Source organism: Podarcis vaucheri, assembly GCF_965113315.1.
Source record: "Podarcis vaucheri genome assembly, chromosome: 3".
Taxonomy (NCBI): domain Eukaryota; kingdom Metazoa; phylum Chordata; class Lepidosauria; order Squamata; family Lacertidae; genus Podarcis; species Podarcis vaucheri.
In genome coordinates this window covers 101665325-101686063 of record NC_138761.1, presented here as the reverse complement: position 1 = coordinate 101686063, position 20739 = coordinate 101665325, and the positions used below count along the sequence as shown (strand labels likewise).

The 20739-nt window shown below is 42.8% G+C and overlaps 1 protein-coding gene across 1 annotated transcript in view; it reads right to left on the bottom strand.

The window, feature by feature from the left end:
• Positions 1-1011: 1011 nt before the first annotated feature.
• The window catches only part of MYOM2 (myomesin 2), an 83759-nt gene continuing 64031 nt past the window's right edge, over positions 1012-20739 (bottom strand). The window contains exons 26-37 of the mRNA XM_082215397.1: positions 20390-20534; positions 20035-20094; positions 17623-17690; positions 14644-14757; positions 13711-13798; positions 12853-12891; positions 11741-11846; positions 7253-7416; positions 6902-6938; positions 6318-6340; positions 3850-3905; positions 1012-1983 (exon numbers count right to left, since the gene is read on the bottom strand). Coding sequence (XP_082071523.1) covers positions 1675-1983; positions 3850-3905; positions 6318-6340; positions 6902-6938; positions 7253-7416; positions 11741-11846; positions 12853-12891; positions 13711-13798; positions 14644-14757; positions 17623-17690; positions 20035-20094; positions 20390-20534 — 1209 coding nt within the window. The 3' untranslated portion in view covers positions 1012-1674. The remainder of the gene's footprint in view (positions 1984-3849; positions 3906-6317; positions 6341-6901; positions 6939-7252; positions 7417-11740; positions 11847-12852; positions 12892-13710; positions 13799-14643; positions 14758-17622; positions 17691-20034; positions 20095-20389; positions 20535-20739) is intronic.

Sequence of the window (20739 nt, the reverse complement as noted above, 5' to 3'; positions counted from 1 at the left end):
TACTCACACAAAATATTTAATTTACATTGTGTTGTGCAGTGGTTCTCAGCTTGCATATTTATAAACTTGTTGCTCATCACTTGAGAAGAAATGGTTTTTCTTGACTCGGAGATAATCTTCTTCTTGGTGGGAGGGGAGAAAGGCATGTCTTAAGGAACTGGTGCATGTAGTTAGTTCATGTTAGGAGACTTTGCTGAGTTCTATTTTTGGCGTCACTGGTATACATAATCATCCGAAACTAAATAAGAACATATTGGTTAGATCTATAGCAGCCAATGCCTTGGGGCCTTGAGGGCTTTGGTTCCCACAATAAAACATTTGAGGGAGCCACCCCCCCCCCAAGTTGATGGGCATTCCAATTCAAATGGTGGGTGTGCACTGCATCATGTAATCGCTTATGTGGGGTGGAGCTTACCTGGGCCCCCACAATATTTTATTCAAGTTGGCACTCCTGGTTAGATCCAAAATACTTCTAGTCTTTCTGAAACTAGACTGGAACTGAGCAGCTGCAAAGCTATTCTCTCCTGGCCACATATAAACTATTATAGTTTCAGAGTAGCACATGAAAGCGTACGATTTCAGGTCCTTATGTGACAGCCACAAAACACATGAACAATCCCACAGAAATAAACACCTGCAAGTGGTAAAACATTCCCAGTATTGTGTTCAGCACAGCTACTTTGGTAATGAATACATAAAAAAGAGTTTTTACCTCATTTTGTGGGGTGGGGGGATCAAACCCAATTTGGAAATATAATTATCCTAGGAAGCTACCAAATGGCAGAGGTGTCTCCTGATACTAGTTCCTAACTGCTTGCTGACCACACCATAAAGTGTAAAATTAAAGTGGCTATGGAGTGACTATGATTAAGCATAATTTGTTTTCTTCATTGTTAAGTCCATTGTCTGCATGCTACCAGCTGTGAAATTGTGCAATAAGCCATAATTAAACAGTGAAAGAGAGTAAACAGAACTAGTTAAGTGTAATTTGGTGCAGAGAGAAACACAAGGTGACTTTTAAAGTTTTTTTTATTAGCACAAAGCAGGGGAGGAAACAAACAAACAACAACTGTGAAACTTATGGTTTAAATGAGTCCACGGTGATTGTAAAATACCACTAAAGATCAGCTTGCACTACAAAACAGCAATACTACTAAGAATAACTCAGAAGGTCATTTTTCAGCTTGTCTGGTTTATCTGAGGCTGCAGTCCTCAATGTGTTTACATTTCTGCAGCCCATTTCAGTTCCGTTGGGGGTTTTACAAAAGCACCGAGGGTCACAGCCCAGATTGAGGAGTAAAGTTCGGTTCCCAAATTATATATAACTAATAAAAGTCTGATCTCCCCATTGCCGTAAGCAGAGTTCCATCCTACAGATATAGCACCAATTTGCATATAAAGTTAATAACAGCTGCCCCTGCAATGGCTTTTTGTTGCCAGCCACATAACAGCTTCTATTCATAATGATGTAATTGCATCTGGGGATGGTACGGGTAGAGAACCGAGACTGTGGTGCCCACCTCAAAAAGCTTAACTCTTCCTTGGACATTGCCAGTTATCTACTGCAGAAACACTATGGGGAGGGGGACAACCTACAGCTTCTCTCTAGCCTTTTGCCTGTCAAACACACCCCTTACAAATCTACTTCCTGCTGCCCTTATCATGCGTGGAAGATTAATGAGTTCCTTCTGGCGCTATTAGCCTTGTTTTGCCACCTGTGCCAGGTTTGACGTCGGGCAGCTCTTCACCATGCTTGTACACACTGACGGTGACATCCACCATCTCGCCACCATACTTGTTCTTGACATTGATACTGTACTTTCCTGAGTCTTCTGATGCCACCCCCTTGATGACCAGACTGGCATACTTTCCTTGCTCCAGTTTGACTACATAGTGATCGTTCAGTTCAAGTTCCTTGTCGTTCTTAAACCAGACTATCTCAGGGTCGGGGTTACCAAACACAGTGCAGGTCAGATTCAGGGTCTAAAACAAACAGGGAGGGAGCAGGGAAAGAATGTGAAATCCAGACTTTGGCATTGGCTTGCTAACTTAGATTTCTTGATCTCATAGCCTGATTGTCACAAAATCTCACAAATCTCTGCCACTGTGACAGTTTCCCAGCATACACTGGCATTATCCCAGCTCAGCACAAGACACAATGGGTTGTAACCAGTGCTTTTTTTCTTAAAAAAATGTTTAGAGGTACTCTCATTTTCCTACTCATATTGAAGTACTGCCCCTCAATGAGGCCAAACTTAGATTCACAAAATGTTTGGAGTGTGCGTACCCCCTGCGTAGCCCCAGGGGGGGAAAGCAATGGTTGTAACCAATTGTATCTTGTCTGTCCCCTGTTCCTACTTCACAGAAGATTTTGTAAGTAACAAACTGTAAACTGTGTACAGCTGTCTACAGACTGATATTTATATTTATTTTAAAACTGCAAAGACAGTCACCCAAAGGCTGACTACAGACCCAATGCTACCACTACAGTCTCCAGTTTATAGAGATAGCCCAGGTAACCCTCTTAGACATAATTATGATGGGACTTTAAGGGACTGCCTGCTCCCCCCCTTTTTAAATGGAAAAAGGGTGAAGATGATTCTCACTGATTCCCACCCCCCTCTGTACAAAACCCCACCACATAAACCTGCTCCAGATAGTTACGATACTGCAAGAGGTGGTGCAGACAAACTGCCTCCCTCCTTCTTCCATCCATCATCCACTGGAGAAAAGAACCTCCCTGCACAGGTAACAACCCAGATTGCTAAACTGGATCCTCTTCAAGGAGGGTCCTGCTTTCACTCAGGACCTTGGGGCCTCCATGACATCTGAAGGCAGGGCATAGCCCAGTTGTTGCTGGGGTGGTCCCACGATCGCCCCAGTTCCAGCACCCAATCAGGCTGTTGCAAGTTGGGGGAGGGGAAAGTTTTTATAAATGGCAGAGCGACTCGTCGGAGCCACTCGCTTCGCGCTGCTGAACATCTGCCCACCTGCCCTCTTTGGTTTCTGTCCCTCGGCCTTGCTTGGGACTTCAGTTGGTTGCCTGTTTTGTGGCAGGGACCTGGTAGGAATTTTGTCCACATGGCAGATTGGCACTGGCCATTTGGTTTTCGCCTACTTCCCAGCAATCATCACAACTTTGTAAGGTTTGGCAATTAGGCATTGAGTTAGTTGTGGTTGGAGGAGGGGAGGTGCGGCCATCACCTGCCCCTCTTTTAAAAAGGGTATTCTGTTAAAGGAATCTGGGGCTTCTGGATCTCATCCGAAGTCCGCTTGAGGGGCTAGGGCCATGCCAGGACCACAGGAACCCTGGGTTGAGCTACAGCCAATTTGCATCGATGTAGCTCCCTCGTTTGGTTTACCCTTTCAGACCTCCTGTGGGGTGGGCAGGAGTCAGTTTTAGTTTGTCAGTGACTAAGCCAATACTGCTCACATTGTGGAATCAATAAAGTTGTGGCCTAAATTTTGTCCATTAATCTTAAACAAAAAATTTGAGTCTGTGTGAATTTATTTCTAGGGGGTTACCTGAGGTAATCCTAAAAAGCATGGCAATCCTGAAATGTTTCTTGCCTTGCTAAAAATACACCCAACCCCTTTGAAGGTGGTGAAGGGCTGCATCAATTTTCCTCTTTAAACACAGAGCTGGCAGCTCTGCTTCAGTGCCAATATGGGCAACACTCTAACACCTCCAGCAGAGCACCCTTGCAGAACATTGTGTGGGATCAAGTGAGGGGGCTGCATATTTATAGGTGCATTTAAAATACCAATGTAATGGTCTTCTCTCATGAGCCTTTTTTTGTCCTTTTCGTATCCACACCATGACAGCCAAGCCACATGGCTTACCCTTACCTTGCCTTCCATTATTGTCACCACATCGGGCAAACCACCAAGCACTTTACCACGATCTATGAAGAAAAAAGCAATCAAATTATATAATTATCAGTACATTTTGCAAATTGGAGAGTAAGCGCCTATAGGATGATCAAGGTGAGACAAATGCTGAAACGGGGGGGGGGGGGCAGTGCCAGCAGTTACTTCCTGGTTTTTAAGGAATATGCAAAATATGAAATGTCTGCAGGCAACATTAGCCGGCAAGTGGATACTGAATATTTTTAAAGGGTACAGCCCATTCTGTCTCGTCTTCATCCTCAGTTTATTTCTTGCTCCCTCAGAGGTTTTCAGTTTAGAAACTCTTAGGCACACCAAACTCTTAAAAAACAAAGACTGGGAGACTATTTAAAAAATGGAGATAAGGAACAGCTAAGCTCTTAGCTGATTGCAATGCAAAGGGGTTTACAGTGGTACCTCGGGTTAAGTACTTAATTCATTCCGGAGGTCTGTTCTTAACCTGAAACTGTTCTTAACCTGAAGCACCACTTTAGCTAATGGGGCCTCCTCCTGCTGCCGCTCCGCTGGAGCACGATTTCTGTTCTTATCCTGAAGCAAAGTTCTTAACCTGAAGCACTATTTCTGGGTTAGCGGAGTGTGTAACCTGAAGTGTATGTAACCCGAGGTACCACTGTATTGTGATAGCATCATACACTTACTTTTAAGCTAACATTTATACATTACGCAATAACAAATGTCTCTGGACAGCTTACAGCAACTTGAATTAATTTTTGGTGAAATGTTAAGTAGTGCATGATTCCCAGCATCTCTAAGTAGGGCTGGGTGAGGCTCCTTCCTGAAGTGCTGGACAGCTCCTGCTGCATTTCAGTGTCAACAATACTAAGACAGATGGTTCATTGGACTGACTCTGCATAAAACAGCTTCCTATGCTCCTATAATCAGTATCCCCAGTTTTCTCCAAGTAAAGCTCAGTTCAATTTCAATACATCTGGACACTTTGAAAATGGATACATCCAGTTTCTTCTGGCTCAACAGCGCCAGGTGAGTCTCTGCTAATATATACAGAGTTGGCCTAAAGATTTTGCTTTTTCTGTAGGTCAAGATGAATTTAAAAGCATGCCCACACAACCCATGTTTTATCTTATACTGAGCAGCATAATAACAATAATACATAAAATTATTAAGAGTTGACTAGGATATTATTTTCCTATTTTCAGTTTCAGTTTTACACTTAATTCTAATTTTTACCTATCCTGTTATTGTAACTGCACAGTTTAGCTGGACTCCGCATTCAGGGGCATTATCACTGACATAAATTAGAGCCCCCATTTCACCTGTAAGCAGGGGCTGAAAAGGTGGATGAATCTAAAAAGGCAGGCAGTTGCTCTTTCTGCAGGGCATTTAAATAACTGAAGCAGACACCCCGAAATGTTATCGCCCCAGGAGATTGCCTAGTTTGCATCTATGGATTTGGCAGGCTCTGCATATACAACCGAGAAAAACATTAGCTGACCATTTCAGGTAAAATGATTGTCCTGGGAAATGGGAAATGACTAGCGTCTGTCATCATAATGGTACAGAAATCATAGTGAAATATGATGAAATAAGACACCTCCCAGGAAGCTATGATTTTAGGCTAAAAGTGGAAGTATATTACAGGCAAGTAATAAATAAGCATGCTTAGGGTCAGAATACCTGACTGATTATCCATGATGGTGAATAACGGGCAGCCCTTATGTATACTATCTATCACTCAGATTTCTTGCCATCATCAACATGAAATCTGTCATACTTGGTTTCCAGTCTGCATTGCATATACTCACCCGTAGTCTGTTCTCACTGTCAGCTCTGAAACCTAACTAACAATAGTTTCTTAAGTTTAGAGGTTTAGGCTGGACACCCATTCTCTCCCACTTTTCTATTCCTCGCTTTCCAAGAACAAACAAACACAGGTTCTCCAGCTAAAAGAGACCTGCTTGACAACCCTACCCTCCCCCAACAGAGAGCAAAAGTAGGAGGTTTATTAAGTCTTGGAGGGGGGTGTCATTGGGCATGTATTGTGGATTGTGCTAAGGTTGGTGGGTTACAAGTTTTCCACATCTTCTCTAAAACGGCAACTATCTATTTGGTTTGAAATTGCACCTTCTTCTTAAAATGAACTGATGGAAAGCACCATTATGTATACCTTATTCCAGGCTTCCTCAACCTCGGTCCTCCAGATGTTTTGAGACTACAATTCCCACCATCCCTGACCACTGGTCCTGCTAGCTGGGAATCATGGGAGTTGTAGGCCAAAAAACATCTGGAGGGCCAAGGTTGAGGAAGCCTGCCTTATTCCTTCCCTTTTGTTGAGCTTTGTAAAGGTAAATAAAAGGAACAAGGTCTACCTAGCATTCACTAGGCTGCTAGATCCTGCTCTTTTATGATGATAATAAATAACATGCTTCCTCTGTACAGAATGTACTTACTCTTCTCAGCAAAAGCAGCTGCCCTAAAGTGGGGAAAGAAAACAGAAAACAGAATAATTAATATCACAATTATGTATATGTATATGTATATGTATATGTATATGTATATGTATATGTATATGTATATATACACAAACATTATTCTCCCACTTTTGGAAGAGATCAAGGTGCTGTACATGGCTTTCCCTGGTCTCCCTTTTATCCCCACAAAGCCCTGTGAAGTGGTATGGACTCGCTCAGGAGGTGGTGGACTCTCCTTCCTTGGAGATTTGTAAGCAGAGTTTGGATGGATATCTGCTGTGGATGCTGTAGTTGAAATATCTGCATTATAGGGGGTTGGACTACAATTCTATGATTCTAAGTAGGTTAAGCTGAGAAATGGTGACTGGTCCAAAGTCACCAGTGAGCTTCATGACTGAGTGGAATTTTGAGCCCTGGTCTCCTTGATAAATGAGTCCAACATTCTAATCATTATGTCACATGGGCTTTCCATATGTTTCTTACACCCTATTATGTTAGAATGGCACTGGTAGCCAAGACAAAGTAATTGTCATGAGTTTAAAAGAAAACGGTATAAAGCTTACTTGAGTCTCTGGAATTCTGCATAAGCATCGTCAAACGCTGCAAAGAAACATTTTTGAATATTATAAAGTTTGCCTTTTGAATCGGCACAAATGCTTTGATGCCTACTTGTGTTTCTTTTCTGTTCTCAACTTATAAAAGTGGTAGAGAAACATCAAATGAAATCTAAGAAGAGAGATCAAAGGCAGCCCTGATGAGAAGAGGCATAGCATGAACGAAGTTGGTAGTGTGCCTTGAAAACTGTTAGCACAAAATAAATACCTAATAATAAACAATGAGCGTTAATTCCCCAACTGCAAAATGGTCCCAGATTACAGGGCGATGAATCCAGTTGCATGCTTAAAGATGCCTACCTTGTCCAGATAAATCAATACTCCGCTTATAGGACTCCTTGCCATCAGACAGCTCAAAGGTGTACTTCCCTTTATCCTTTTCTGTGGGCTCACATATCTGCATCCAGGCAACTTCATCACTGCCTCCAATCCTCATCTTTTCACTAGAAGAAATCTTAGATTCCCTGGGGAAATGAACACAGGGAGTCTTCAAAATACACACACAGGTGGACTTTAGGCTTCTGTTTCTTGAGCAACAGTTCCTCTTGCTCTGTGACAAAGCCTTTTGAGGCCAGGAGAATTTTCAGAAGCAGGCTGAACATTGGAATACGGAGGGATCAATAACAAATGTTCAAAAGGGGGAAAGCAATACAATTTTTTGCTGGCCATGCTAGCCCTTGGATTGGGTATGCCTTGGTTTAGCCATCAGACTGAAGATTATAAAAGTAAGCATACTTGTAAGCTTGTTGACCAAGGGTTAGTGGGAGAGAAACTTGTTTTCTCATTCAATGGATTCATAATCAGCGCCAGCTTCAAGAAATGCAAGACGGGATTTACAGGCTAATCTAAGCACTATCAGTTTCTTTGACATAAAATCATTCTCTGGGTCTACAAGCCAGAGGACAATTCTGGGGTTAATTTCGTCACATCTGGGAGGTTCATTTTTGGATGATCTAGCCTCCACCTTTGTTTGGTTTGTTTTCTTCAAAGCCTATGACTCCTTCCTATTTCATTTTGAATTTATTTTATACTTATTTTTAGTCTATTCATATTTCAATTTAATAATCTACATGAAGCTTGAAGGGTTTTTTTTTTTTAAGGAAGAACATCTGTCACCCAGAGAGGGTTCTATTACTTCTGCTATTTATCATTTATAGTGCTTTCAAGATGTGCATTGCATTTTCAGAGTGAAATAAGAGACATATGCAAAGAGACAGGGTGGGGAGGAATGCCAGCAAGGGGAAGGGGAAAGACAAGGAGAAAGACAAGCAAAAGCAGATTAGATCAGCCAAAGGTTTTGTGAGCAGCTCATTGGTGTAGCTCACTTTTGGCTTTGTGGGCAAAAGGTACCAGGTTCAATCAATCTCAGGTCAGGCTGAGAAAGACTCCACTTTTTAAATCCTGGAGAGCCACCGGACATTAGTGCAAAGACAAGAACAACCTAGAGGGTCACGACTCAGTGTATGTCAGTCCTATGTTCATGTTTGAAAGATGGGCTTTTGGGCACAGAGGGCAGCATGGAAAAAAGCACAACTGACATTGCTAGAAGTGTACAACCTGAATAAAATTCTAAACTTCAACCTGAGATGTTCAAGGCTGTGCCACTGGTAAGATTTCGTTATTTGCCTGGGTCGCTGCTGCATTTTGATTTTTAAATGTACAGTCTGTATTTTATATGCTTGACATTCTAGGACCAAGCAATGGATGATACTACTGCGTGAGGGATAGGGAAAATGTAAATGAAAACACTTGGCCTTTTGTGTACAACCTCTACTACACATGATTAGGTTTCCTGGGATCGTGATTTTAGTCTGTAAATAGGAATATCAAGTTCTGGATATTTTGCTCCATCATTAGGAAGATGGGGAGACATTTGCTCCCCTACAAGCTTAAGAGCATTTAGTAGTAGTAGTAGTAGTAGTAGTAGTAGTAGTAGTAGTAGTAATAATAATAATAATAATAATAATAATAATAATAATAATAATTTATTATTTATACCCTGCCCATCTGGCTGGGTTTCCCCAGCCACTCTGGGCGGCTTCCAATAAAACACTAAAATACAATAACCTATTAAACATTAAAAGCTTCCCTAAACAGGGCTGCCTTCAGATGTCTTCTAAAAGTTTGGTAGTTATTTTTCTCTTTGACATCTGGTGGGAGGGCGTTCCACAGGGCGGGTGCCACTACTGAGAAGGCCCTCTGCCTGGTTCCCTGTAACTTGGCTTCTCGCAGCAAGGGAACCGCCAGAAGGCCCTCAGCGCTGGACCTCAGTGTCCATTTCCCAAATTCCCTCACCTGTTGAGGTTAGGCAGGTAGCAACTGCAGCGCTCTGCTCTCATACTGCGGGTTCAAACTCAATTACAGTGGTGCCTCGCAAGACGAAATTAATTCGTTCCGCAAGTCTCTTCGTCTTGCAAGATTTTCGTCTTGCGATGCACGGTTTCCCATAGGAATGCATTGAAAATCAATTAATGCGTTCCTAGGGAAACCGCCTTCAGACCAGGTCCGGGGACAGTCTGTCCCTGGACCTCTTCTGAAGGCTGGGGGGGGACAAGAGCTTTTCTTCCCACCCCCAGCATTTTTAAAAACCCCGGGACAGCGGAGGACTTCTCCGCTGTCCGGGCGATCTTAAAATGCTGGCGGGCGGCATTTTAAAATCGCCCCGGGACAGCGGAGGACTTCTCCGCTGTCCGGGGTGATTTAAAAGCCCCTGGGAAGGCAGGCAGGGGGGACAAAAACTTTCGCCCCCCGCCCGCCTTCAAAAGGTGTTCCCGCCGCCCCGCCCGGCTTCGGAGCAGCGTTCCGAAGCCCGGCGGCGGGGGCAGGTGTTCCCGCCCCCCCGCCCGGCTTCGGAGCAGCGGTGGCGGGTGGGTGGACTTCTCTGCTGTCCCGGGGAGATTTTAAAATGCTGGGGGTCGGCAGCGAATGCTTCACTCCCGCCCGCCAGCATTTTAAGATCGCCCAGGACAGCAGAGACTTCTCTGCTGTCCCGGGGAGATTTTAAAATGCTGGGGGTCGGCAGCGAATGCTTAACTTCCGCCCGCCAGCATTTTAAGATCGCCGGGGCAGCGGAGACTTCTCTGCTGTCCCGGGGAGATTTTAAAATGCTGGGGGTCGGCAGCGAACGCTTCGCTCCCGCCCGCCAGCATTTTAAGATCGCCCGGGGCAGCGGAGAAGTCTCCGCTGTCCCAGGAAGGCAGGCGGGGGGGAGCAAAGACTTTTGCCCCCCGCCGGCCTTCAGAAGAGGTCCAGGTCTTCTGAAGGCCGGCTGTGGGCAAAGGTCTTTGCTCCCGACCGCCAGCAATTTAAAACAGGTCCCCAGAGATTTCCCTATGGGCTTTCGTCTTGCGAAGCAAGCCCGTAGGGAAATTCGTCTTGCGAATCGCCTCCAAAACAGAAAACCCTTTCGTCTTGCGGGTTTTCCGTCTTGCGAGGCATTCGTCTTGCGGGGTACCACTGTATGTATTTTCTGTGGTGGCACCTTATTCGTAGAGTTCCCCCAAACCCTATCTATACATCCAGGTAAGTGTTGATTTATTTGCTCAGGCATTATATTTCAACACATGTTGTCTTATCACTTCAGATTTGAAAACGCAATCAGACTGCTTTTGTTGTTGCTATGCTATCTTATTTAGCCCTCTTATTGTTTGGTTTTATCTCACTAGTTTATCTTATAAGCAATTTTTACAGCTTTTTTTCTCTTTTTAATCATAAGCATTTTTAAAAAAAATAATTGATAAGGTCGGATACTAAGCAAATGACTTATATGTGCTGCAGCCTTTTGGTTCTTTAGAGCTGTTGGTGATACCGACCAAAGGAATTGAAACTAACAATTCAGGGTGAGCAGAGACATATTGGTTTGCAAACAATCATTGGCTCACAGGCGCTTTGGAAATCTAATCTAGGCTTTGAAATGATGCATCCAGTGCTCAGATTATTATTTTTTAATCCAGCTATTTCCATCCAGAAAATGACTAAACCTCAGTGGCTAAAATATTGATACCTCCAACTTAGATTCTCATAGATCAGCTAAAAAAAAAAAACCCAAGTCCAAACAGAAATGATTTGGCCTAATGATGACAAAGGCCTAATACGAAAAGATTGAAATATCATTACTTAGCTTTTGCTTTGCTATCCTAGATTCAGCTCACTCGACCAAGCAAGTCTCTAGATGGGAATTCAGATTCCCTGCAGTGCAATGAGTGGATGATTGCATGCTGGCTTTACGATTTGTTTTATGCTCCCTGCGATGCAAAGTGTTGGGATGATTCAGGGCGGGCTGGGGATTTGCATGCAATGCTGCCAGCTGTGCTGATGACAGCATGGAAACCAGAAATTGTCTCATTTCTTATGAAAAGGTTGTCACCTGAATTTTTCATTTTTCTACTTTTTTTAAAAAAAAGAAGAAGTAACACTGAAGATTCGCATCTCTCCACCCCATCCCCAATATTAGTATCAATATCAAAAAGTTAATTTGTTTAGTCTCTGAATACCAGGCAAAAATCACCCAGTACAGTCATACCTCAGCTCCCAAACGCCTTGGGAATAAAACATTCCGACTCCCGAACGATTGGAAACCGGAAGTGAGTATTCCAGTTTTCAATCTTTTTTTGGAAGCCAAATGTCCAGCGCGGCTTCCGCTATTGTTTCCGGCACACCTGTGCAATCGGAAACCAATTGGAAGCCTCCCCTTGGTTTCTGAACTTTTTGGAAGTTGAATGGACTTCCAGAATGGATTCCATTCCACTTCCAAGGTACATCTGTATTCAGGGCTTGGCTGTTACTTACTTGTGAAGCCAACTTGCTTTCATTTCCTCTGTGTAGTACTTCAAGAAACACTGTAGTCTTATGCCTTCTGGAGTACAGTGGATCTTCAGTTCAGAAGCAGATTTACCTACAGGGATAAAACATTATTCAGATCCAGTGGTTGGGTTTTAGAATCTGAAATCATGATCAAAGAAAAAACTCCAACAACCAGACATTCTTAAGATAATTCATTCTACCTACAGACTTTCAGTATATATATAGTGAATCAACAGATCTCCAGGACCACTCCTCTTAAAGGACTGCCATGAAGCAAGGTCAATATAATGATGCTGAAGAAGAGAATTGGGTTTTTTTTTAATTCTCATGTGTTTAATTAGACATTAAAAAACCATACTCACAATAAATTAAAATTGCTATTACTATTATGTCATCTATGTATGTTGTTTTGTTGTATGAAGTGCCAGAAATCTGGAGATTGTTAAAAGGCCAGAAGGAAATGCCAGAAATTCTGACCTACCAATAAATCTCAAAGTCAGGCCAGCGCCCTCAGTAAATGACCAAATATTACCCACATTTCCAAAATTAACATGATTAAGCATGGTGAAGTGTCAAAAACAAGTCTCTGAACTCAAACATTTCTATCATTCTTAGAATTTACCAATAAATATCAACATTCACTAAGTTTCTGATGCTTACTCTGTAAACCATAATTTCCCGTACGCTGCAATATTTCAGCCCAAAGTGCAATATTTATACTAATATATTCAATATATTACAGAATTCAATGTTATTTAGATTTTAATGATGAATTGTTTAAAAATTTCTTCTGAGTTGGATCATCCTGTGACCATAAACACACTTATAGAAGAGTAACTTCTTATCACAAAGCTAACAAACTGCATTGCCCAAAGCCTCTTCGATAAACGACACAAAAACAAGCATGTGGTTAAAAAAAAAAAGCCTTCCTGTCTAATAATATCTATTAAAGTCAAAAACCTATTCAGAATGTTAACTACACCATAGAAGGGGATAAGGCTCTTTTGAGATTTCCTGCTTTCAGCGACAACAGGTTATCTCAGTTTCTGAAAATTTTAATATATTTTTGAAATGAAGTGGAAATAACATTTACTCACCACTGATTCGACTCAATCCCAGGATCATATCTTCATATACTGAGGAGAGGAAGGGGGAAACAACGGATTGTTAGCATGGGAAATACAGATATGTAGTATTCACATGAGAAAGCTTTACACAGATAAACAATGAGACTGTGATAATTATTTCAGAAGGGCTTGTGCTTGGGTATTTTGACTTTATGTTCTTGCATTTAACAATCTTGGTCTCCATATCGCTGCACACATAGCTTTGGCTAAGTCCAAATTAGACCAGTTCAGTGGGCCAACCTGCCAAATATCCCTCAGTTGTCCTCATGAGCTGGAATCTTGCAACCAGTTTCAGAGCTAATGGGGACAACCTCTGTGTATTTGTCAGGCTGTCCAGAAAGAGCCTTCAGGAGGGGTCAGCAATGGAGAGCAGGTCAAACATGCCCAGCCCCAAAATCCACCCTCATGCAGTTGTTGCCAGATGTTTGACGGCACCTAAAGTAGGCTTATGTAAACAGCTCAAACAGCCACCTCATGTGGCTATTTTTTGAGTGTTTTCCTGAGGGAGGAACTGACATTAATTAAAGGACAATATGTGCATGTATTTGGCAGTAATAAATAAATAAATCTGAGGGAATTAGTTACTCCATCATCATACAGCAGCAATCAGAGGTTTGTGAGGCTTGAGCTGTATGGGATGAGGTGGATGACCTGCATGACTTTAGAAGGAGCAGAAAATATGCAGTTATAAATGTTTCAGAACTTCTCACAACTTCCATGCCAGAGGAGCTTCCATCCCAGAGGTGATGAAGTTATTTCCTTTATTCCCCGTGGTTTGGAATAACAAATAACCATGCATGACCAATGCAGGGGAAAATAGAGCTTTACCTTGTCCTGATACATCAATAGCAGACATATCTTGACCTCGGTCATCTGACAGTGTTGCCTTATATTCACCCTGGTCCTTTTTAGACAGCTAGAAATAAAATACGACACAGGGATTGTGTGACTTATATTAATGAAAGTCACTTATATACTTGGTGCATTTTCTATATCAGAAAGGAAATCTACTTTGAACTTTGTCTGAACAGAAATGACATGAGAGGCAGATGCAGTGAGAGCATCGTTAATGAGATAATTATCACATTAATACTTTTGCATGTACTGCTTAATTAATTAAGCTGCCTACCAAGCTTAACATCATTTTCAGTCCAGTACAAACCAATGTAAGGTTAAAGGAAGTATTCATTTTGACAGAAAGAGATGAAGCAAGTTGGTTTAACAAGCTAACATATAGGTGATTAAAGATTGCCTTCTCACTTTTGGTTTATATATATGTGAGATACAGTCAAAACCAAATACATTTAGGTAGTGGTGACCACCTTGAAAATATGCAACAGAGACTGCGCCATAGGCACAGCTACTTGGGTGTAAGTCTCATGGAAATCAGCGAGTTGTGCAGGAAAATCCTTTGCATGTTACTCAGAAGTAAGTCCCTCTGTGTCCAGTGGGCTTTACTCCTAGATACATGGAATTGCAGTATTTACTTCTAATTAAATATGGGGCATTACCTGCATGTAGTCAAACAAAACATTCTTCAAGTCCCATTAATTTCAGTGAAAGAGAGTATTTGAATAATAATAACCTGCACAAAGCTAAATTTCCCTCGCTAGCAGGAAACACAAATAAAAAGCACACACAAGAATGGGAGTTCCCATTGTTGGAGCAGTCAACAAGTACAATAAGTACAAGCCTCAATAATCCTGAACTTAGGAAGGAGGAATCTATTAAATGCATCACCCAGAAATCATTGCACCATACCTTTGGAATAGTCAAACAAACAACCTCTTTCTGCAAGTCAGGCACCTCTTCAACATCAAATCCAGCACCATCTTTGTACCACTTGAAAAAGGTCTCTTTCTTGGTATTTGCCACCTGAACAAGGAGAAGAAAATCAATGAAGTATAATGTGCTGCTAACAAGCTGTGCCCTGATGGTTTGTTTGGCTCACCAGTCACAACATTTTTGAAGGTCCACCTGCCCTCATATTAGTCTGCCCAAGTATTAAGAACTTCTTTGAAGGCCCTGCCCACATTCTGAGGTGCAAAATGGAGAAAGGCTTCATCCGTGGTGGCCCCCTGTTTTGGAATGCAATTTGATTAATCAGGGGTGCCTACTTAACAGCTTCCATTCTGTTCTCTCTATTCACTGGATTTTGATCTTCATATTGTTTTAAAATATTGCTAGCTGCCTCAAGAGAAGATCCACATAAATATTCCAGTAATTATAGACGCATCTCATAACGTGGCACATAGTTTCTACTGGAACCAATCAGAAAAAGTAGCAAAGCATTTGGAGTGACTTAAGACTATGATTTGGACTTTGATTTGGACTTGAGACTAGTATTTGGAAACAATGTAATTTTGAAACCAATGGGACTGAATGCCTTTTCACATGATAGCAGTTGGGGAAAACAGCTACCCACATGGTAGGCCAGAGATCACAGGGTGCTACTTGCACTGAGCCAATGGTCTATCTGACTGCACACTGGTTCTCCAGAGGTTCAGACAAGAGTCTTCCCCAACCCTACCTGCCTGGAGATGCCAGGAATTGGCCCTGGGACCTTTTGCATGCACAAAGCATGTGCTTAACTGCTGAGCTTCAGGTCTTCTGCTTTTTTCAGATATCTTCTGGCCTGCAACTTTCTGTGTTTTCTGAAGGAAACCAGGATCCATCAGAAATAAGTATGCAGCACTTTCTTGGATCTGTTGCCAAAGTGCCTGTGGGAGCTGCTACCCGAATTGGTTCATCTGGACTCATAAAGAAACCAGTGTTGCAATTCTGCCAAACGTTTCGCTCTTGGCGACCAATGACTGCGCTGGAGCTGGGTTGAAGGTCTTCTTCTACAGCATAGAGTGCCCTGCGGGAGGCAGGAGCACAAGGAAGCTTCCTGAAGGCAGCCCTTTTGAAGTGCTAGTGGAAATTCAGCTCAGCAGAATGGCAAGAGAGAAACAGTGTGTGTTGTTTTATGCTTGGAATATAGCTGTGTATTGGCTGACATGAAATATTGCTGGATGAGCGAGTTTAAATGGTAACTTGAAAGAAGCAATTTTAGAAAGAGGTTTTTTCAAAAAAAAAGAGAACAGAAGATGATTACTTTCCAGAGACACTGTTCTGTGCTGCTGAACAGGTCTGTCCATCATGGAGCCACTGTTGCTTCTGTAGCTGTAGTTTTTGTCACATTCGTCTAACAAGGATCACAGCAATACCAAAACTAAAAGCAGATACGGCAAAATTAGGTTTCCTGGCCCATAATGATTTTAGCAATGTGCCTGTGGAGTCTCTGGAAGAAATGCACACAGAGGCAAACTACTCTCCACGTGGAGCCCAAAAATAGCAAACAGTGAAATATAAACTACTTTTGAAATTGAGCGAATATCCCAAAGCAATTTGTAGCAGGGCATGGAGTTGTACTAGTGAAAGAAGAGAAGTCAGAAATCACAGTAGCACTCAGGATTTTTGTATCTCAGGCACTGTAAGATTTATAAAGATGTTGGTTCCTTAATATGGTTTGGTACAGAAGCTCTCTCCTGTCAGTCACTAAATTGTCATTCTGATGAATGAATGGATCCTATTTCGGAGTTATACCACCATTCTAGATTTGGGTTGGACAGGAGAGGGTTAATGGGGCTGGAATGAGTGCAAAAGTTATTTGCTAGTCCCATGGCAGATGCATTTTTTCATTAAGGCAACTGTCAGTGATGTGTTTCCCTGGGAACTAATTGTTAGGCTTCTTCTAAACAGGACAAAAGCAGGCCTCCCACCATGCAACAAAAGATGGTGTAACCTAGGTATCTGTGTGTAATAATAAACAATAGATTGCAGTTTGAACCAGAGAAGAAACAGCATCCAAAGAGAAAAACTGAAAGCTGAGTTTCGGCTCTGTAAACTAGCAACATTTGAGAGTGCTGACTCTTTCTCTAGAAATCTGAGTGCGGATGGCTGTTTTGAGTGTGCCTCCACTGTGCCTCGACCTATGTGCAACCTGAAGACTTGTAACTAAACACAAATACTACAAAACACCAAAAGCCTTCAGTGATTTCCTTTCCAAAGAAACTGAACCTAACTAAGCATGATGACCCTTCGACTCCTCACCACTTGGTGAGACACCATGTTTCTGAGTTTAACTCAGGGGTAGGGAGACAAAAGCAATAGCTGGGGAATGGGGTACTGGAAAAAGTTGAGCCACGGGCATTATATGTCACTCATTGTTCTACACAAGACACAGAGAATGTACCTAAGCTTTGTGCCTCAGATGATCAAACGCCGGTGGTGAATGGCTTGGTTGTCAATGAGGAACTCAGCTTCACTGCATTTTGGGTACACCCTCCTTCCCCCACCCCACCCCACTGACTCCAGAAAATCCCCATGATTCAAAGTTGTTGCTTGAATTTGCTGGCCTCGGTTTAGACTGATATATATATAAGGGACTTGCACTGAGTGTAGGTAGTAAGAGAATGGAAACAAATCTCTTTCTCTTTCTGCCTGGCCTTCAGCTGAACTGTACCACCTTGAACACATCCCGATTCTGCATCCTTGCAACCCCAAGACACTGAGGCACTGTCACCACCAGTGGCTATATTAGCACCCATTGGCTTCGTGGTCAGAGCCTTCTATCTCTTCATGTGCACATGGTACTTTATTTACATGCCCTAAGCTTTTGTACTGCAATTGCTTGCAGTTATGCCCCATGAGGAAGGGTGCCATTTTATTAAAAGGTAACAAAATATGATGGCTCACCTTACAGAGCAGCAGCACTTCGCATTCTTCTGAAATTTCCCAATACAAAAACTCCAGAAAATGAGGACCTAAAAAAAAGATAAACATATCATATACTGTCGCTTCTATTGTTTTAGAGAATGAACAAACTTGGAGAGAAACACAGAACAGGAACTAAATCACATGACAAGCAGTTGTCTCTGGGAGACCTTTACCCTTTTGGTCAGTGCACCAATACATAGATAGTCATGTAAGGTGAAAGAGATGCTCAAGTCCAAGGAAGATCTGTGAGTACAGCTAAGTGCCCCTGCTGCCCTTATGAGCACGATGGTGGGATTTGCGATGGCTCTGTGATGCTCATATGCAAGTTGGCAAATGTGTTTACCAACATATAATGCATGCAAAGCAGGAACAAGGCTCTGTAATATCAATTTATGGTTTGCATAAGTAGTTAGGATGGCGTCCACGTTTTGAGTGTTTGCCACTTGATCGCTGCAGCACCAATAGGCAACGTCAGCAAACCTCATTATTGGAGCGCTCATATCTAATTCCCTCAAAAGCAATGCTTTTCAACAGACTCACCCGGCACATTCAGCAGAAAATCATTAAGTGCTGAGCAATCAAGCTTTACGAAAGCAAGTAATGTATGTCTACGTGTGATAGTAGCTACTCCGGACAAGTGAGGTAAAGAGGGCCGAAGGAGGAGTTCAACAAATGAATGTGCATATGCCTTATGGACAGGCATGGGTAAGTATATTATAATGGAACCAAGAGGGGGAGTGAAAGGAAGTCAACCCAAAAACATTATGGTTTAATCTGGTTATGATTTTTTTTTCCTGTACAGTGGTACCTCGGGTTAAGAATTTATTCCTTCTTGGGGACCATTCTTAACCTGAAACAGTTCTTAACCTGAGGTACCACTTTAGCTAATGGGGCCTCCCACTGCTGCCACACTGCCGCCGCACGATTTCTGTTCTCATTCTGAAGCAAAGTTCTCATTCTGAAGCAAAGTCACTGGTCCCCCCCCCCAGTTTCAGCATTTGTCTCACCTTGGTCATCCTATAGGCGCTTACTCTCCAGTTGGCAAAATGCACTGATAACTATATACAGTGGTACCTCGGGTTAAGTACTTAATTCGTTCTGGAGGTCCATACTTAACCTGAAACTGTTCTTAACCTGAAGCACCACTTTAGCTAATGGGGCCTCCCACTGCTGCCGTGCCGCCGCCGCACGATTTCTGTTCTCATTCTGAAGCAAAGTTCTTAACCCGAAGTACTACTTCTGGCTTAGCGGAGTCTGTAACCTGAAGCATCTGTAACCCAAAGTACCACTGTAAATTTTTTTTTCGTTTTGTCATTTTTGGAAATGTTTTCGTTTTGTCATTTTTGGAAATGTTATATATATAACATTTCCAAAAATGACAAAACGAAAACATTTCCAAAAATATATTAATATATTATATATTAATACACACACACACACACACACATATATATATATATACTCTGTGTATATATATACAGAGAGAGGGAGGGAGGGAGGGAGAGAGAGAGAGAGAGAGAGAGAGAGAGAGAGAGAGAGAGAGAACTGGACCCAAGCCTGCTCTGAACTTCATCCTGGCACCATTCCTCCCTTCTGGGGGCAACATGCTGTGTTTTGCCCCATGAGGAGAAATGGGAAGTGCTGCTCTGCCCTGCCACCCACTGCTGCTACCGCTGCCCACTCCACCACTACCGTGTGCCCTGCCACATCCACCACTGGCGGAGAAGCATCATCATCATCAGTGCCAATTTCAGGTGAGGTCTCACCCAAAACTGACATGATCTTGTCCCAATCAGTGGTGGTGGTGCTTCTCTGCTGCTGGCAAAGGCAATGGGGCAGCAAGGTTTCTGTGGGGGTGCCATGTGAGTGACTTCTACCACTTGAGGCAGTGGCCTCACCCTGTCTAATGCCTGGGTCAGCTCTGATCCCTCCCATTCACTGTCACAGTCATCTTCTTCCATTTCTCATCTATCAGGCAGAAGCAATGGAGAAACCTCTCCTGTCAGATCTCCTTTGGGCTGAAGAAAGTTGCCTTAGCAGCACCCCCAAACACCCTGGTTCCTTGACACTATTCCCCTAAAGAGAACAGTAGAAAATTGCTTTGGAAAGAAAACTCCAAACCTATTGCACCTTGATTTTATATTGCAAGCTAATCTTTATGGTTTTTACAGGGGAGGGAAGTACATTCCAACTATCTTGGAAGCAGGGCATGGTGACGTTGTGCGTGATAACAGTCTGGATGGAAACAAAATTACAGCTGCACAAAGTACTGTATTATCATTTTTGGCATCTAGTGATGTCAGCGAGAATTAAGTGAGCACATTGTTCTCAGGCAATGTTCCCTTCCATCACGCAAGAAAAACAAAGCTTGCCCAATTGTTCCCACCTTACCTTGTTTCCTCAGGAACTCCCTTCTCTGGAACTCGGCTTCAGCCAATACATCCTTGAATGCTAAAAAAAATAAAAAAAATAGATGGGAGACAACAGAGTGAGTTGCTTACTTGCTCAGGTATTCAGAAATGCTTAAACTACATTGTAACCCAGCCTTCCCCAATCTGGTGAGCGGTTGGATTAGATCCCAGATGGAGAAACTCTAACCACTCAGATATTGTTGGACACCAGCTCCCATCAGCCTCAGCCAGCATGGGCAGTGATTGGGGGTGGTGGGAATTGTAGCCCAAAATGTCTGGCAAACCAGGTTTGGGAAGGCCGCTGTAAGCGAAGGCACATCGGTCGGGGAACCTACCATCACCAATAAGAACTAATGAAGATTGGTTCTTGGCTTTCCCATCGTGAATCTGCACTGTGTAGGTTCCTTCGTTTTCAATAGTGAAGCGGTCCATAAGCATCTCAATGATACCAGTCGAAGGGTCGCATTTGATCTTATGCGTCTGAAAACAAGGCAGGTCAAAGAGATTATCTACGGGGATCATGAGGCTGGGCTGGAAGGGGAGAGGTGGGTGAGGCAACAGGGCTGCTCTGCCCGGTTCTCCCTGCAAAATGGGCCTGCTGCCAAATGTTTGGGAAGTGGAAAGGTGTTCCAGGGGCTGAGAAGGGTCAGGGTGGAGCCACCCTGGGATTTGCTGGATCCCCAGT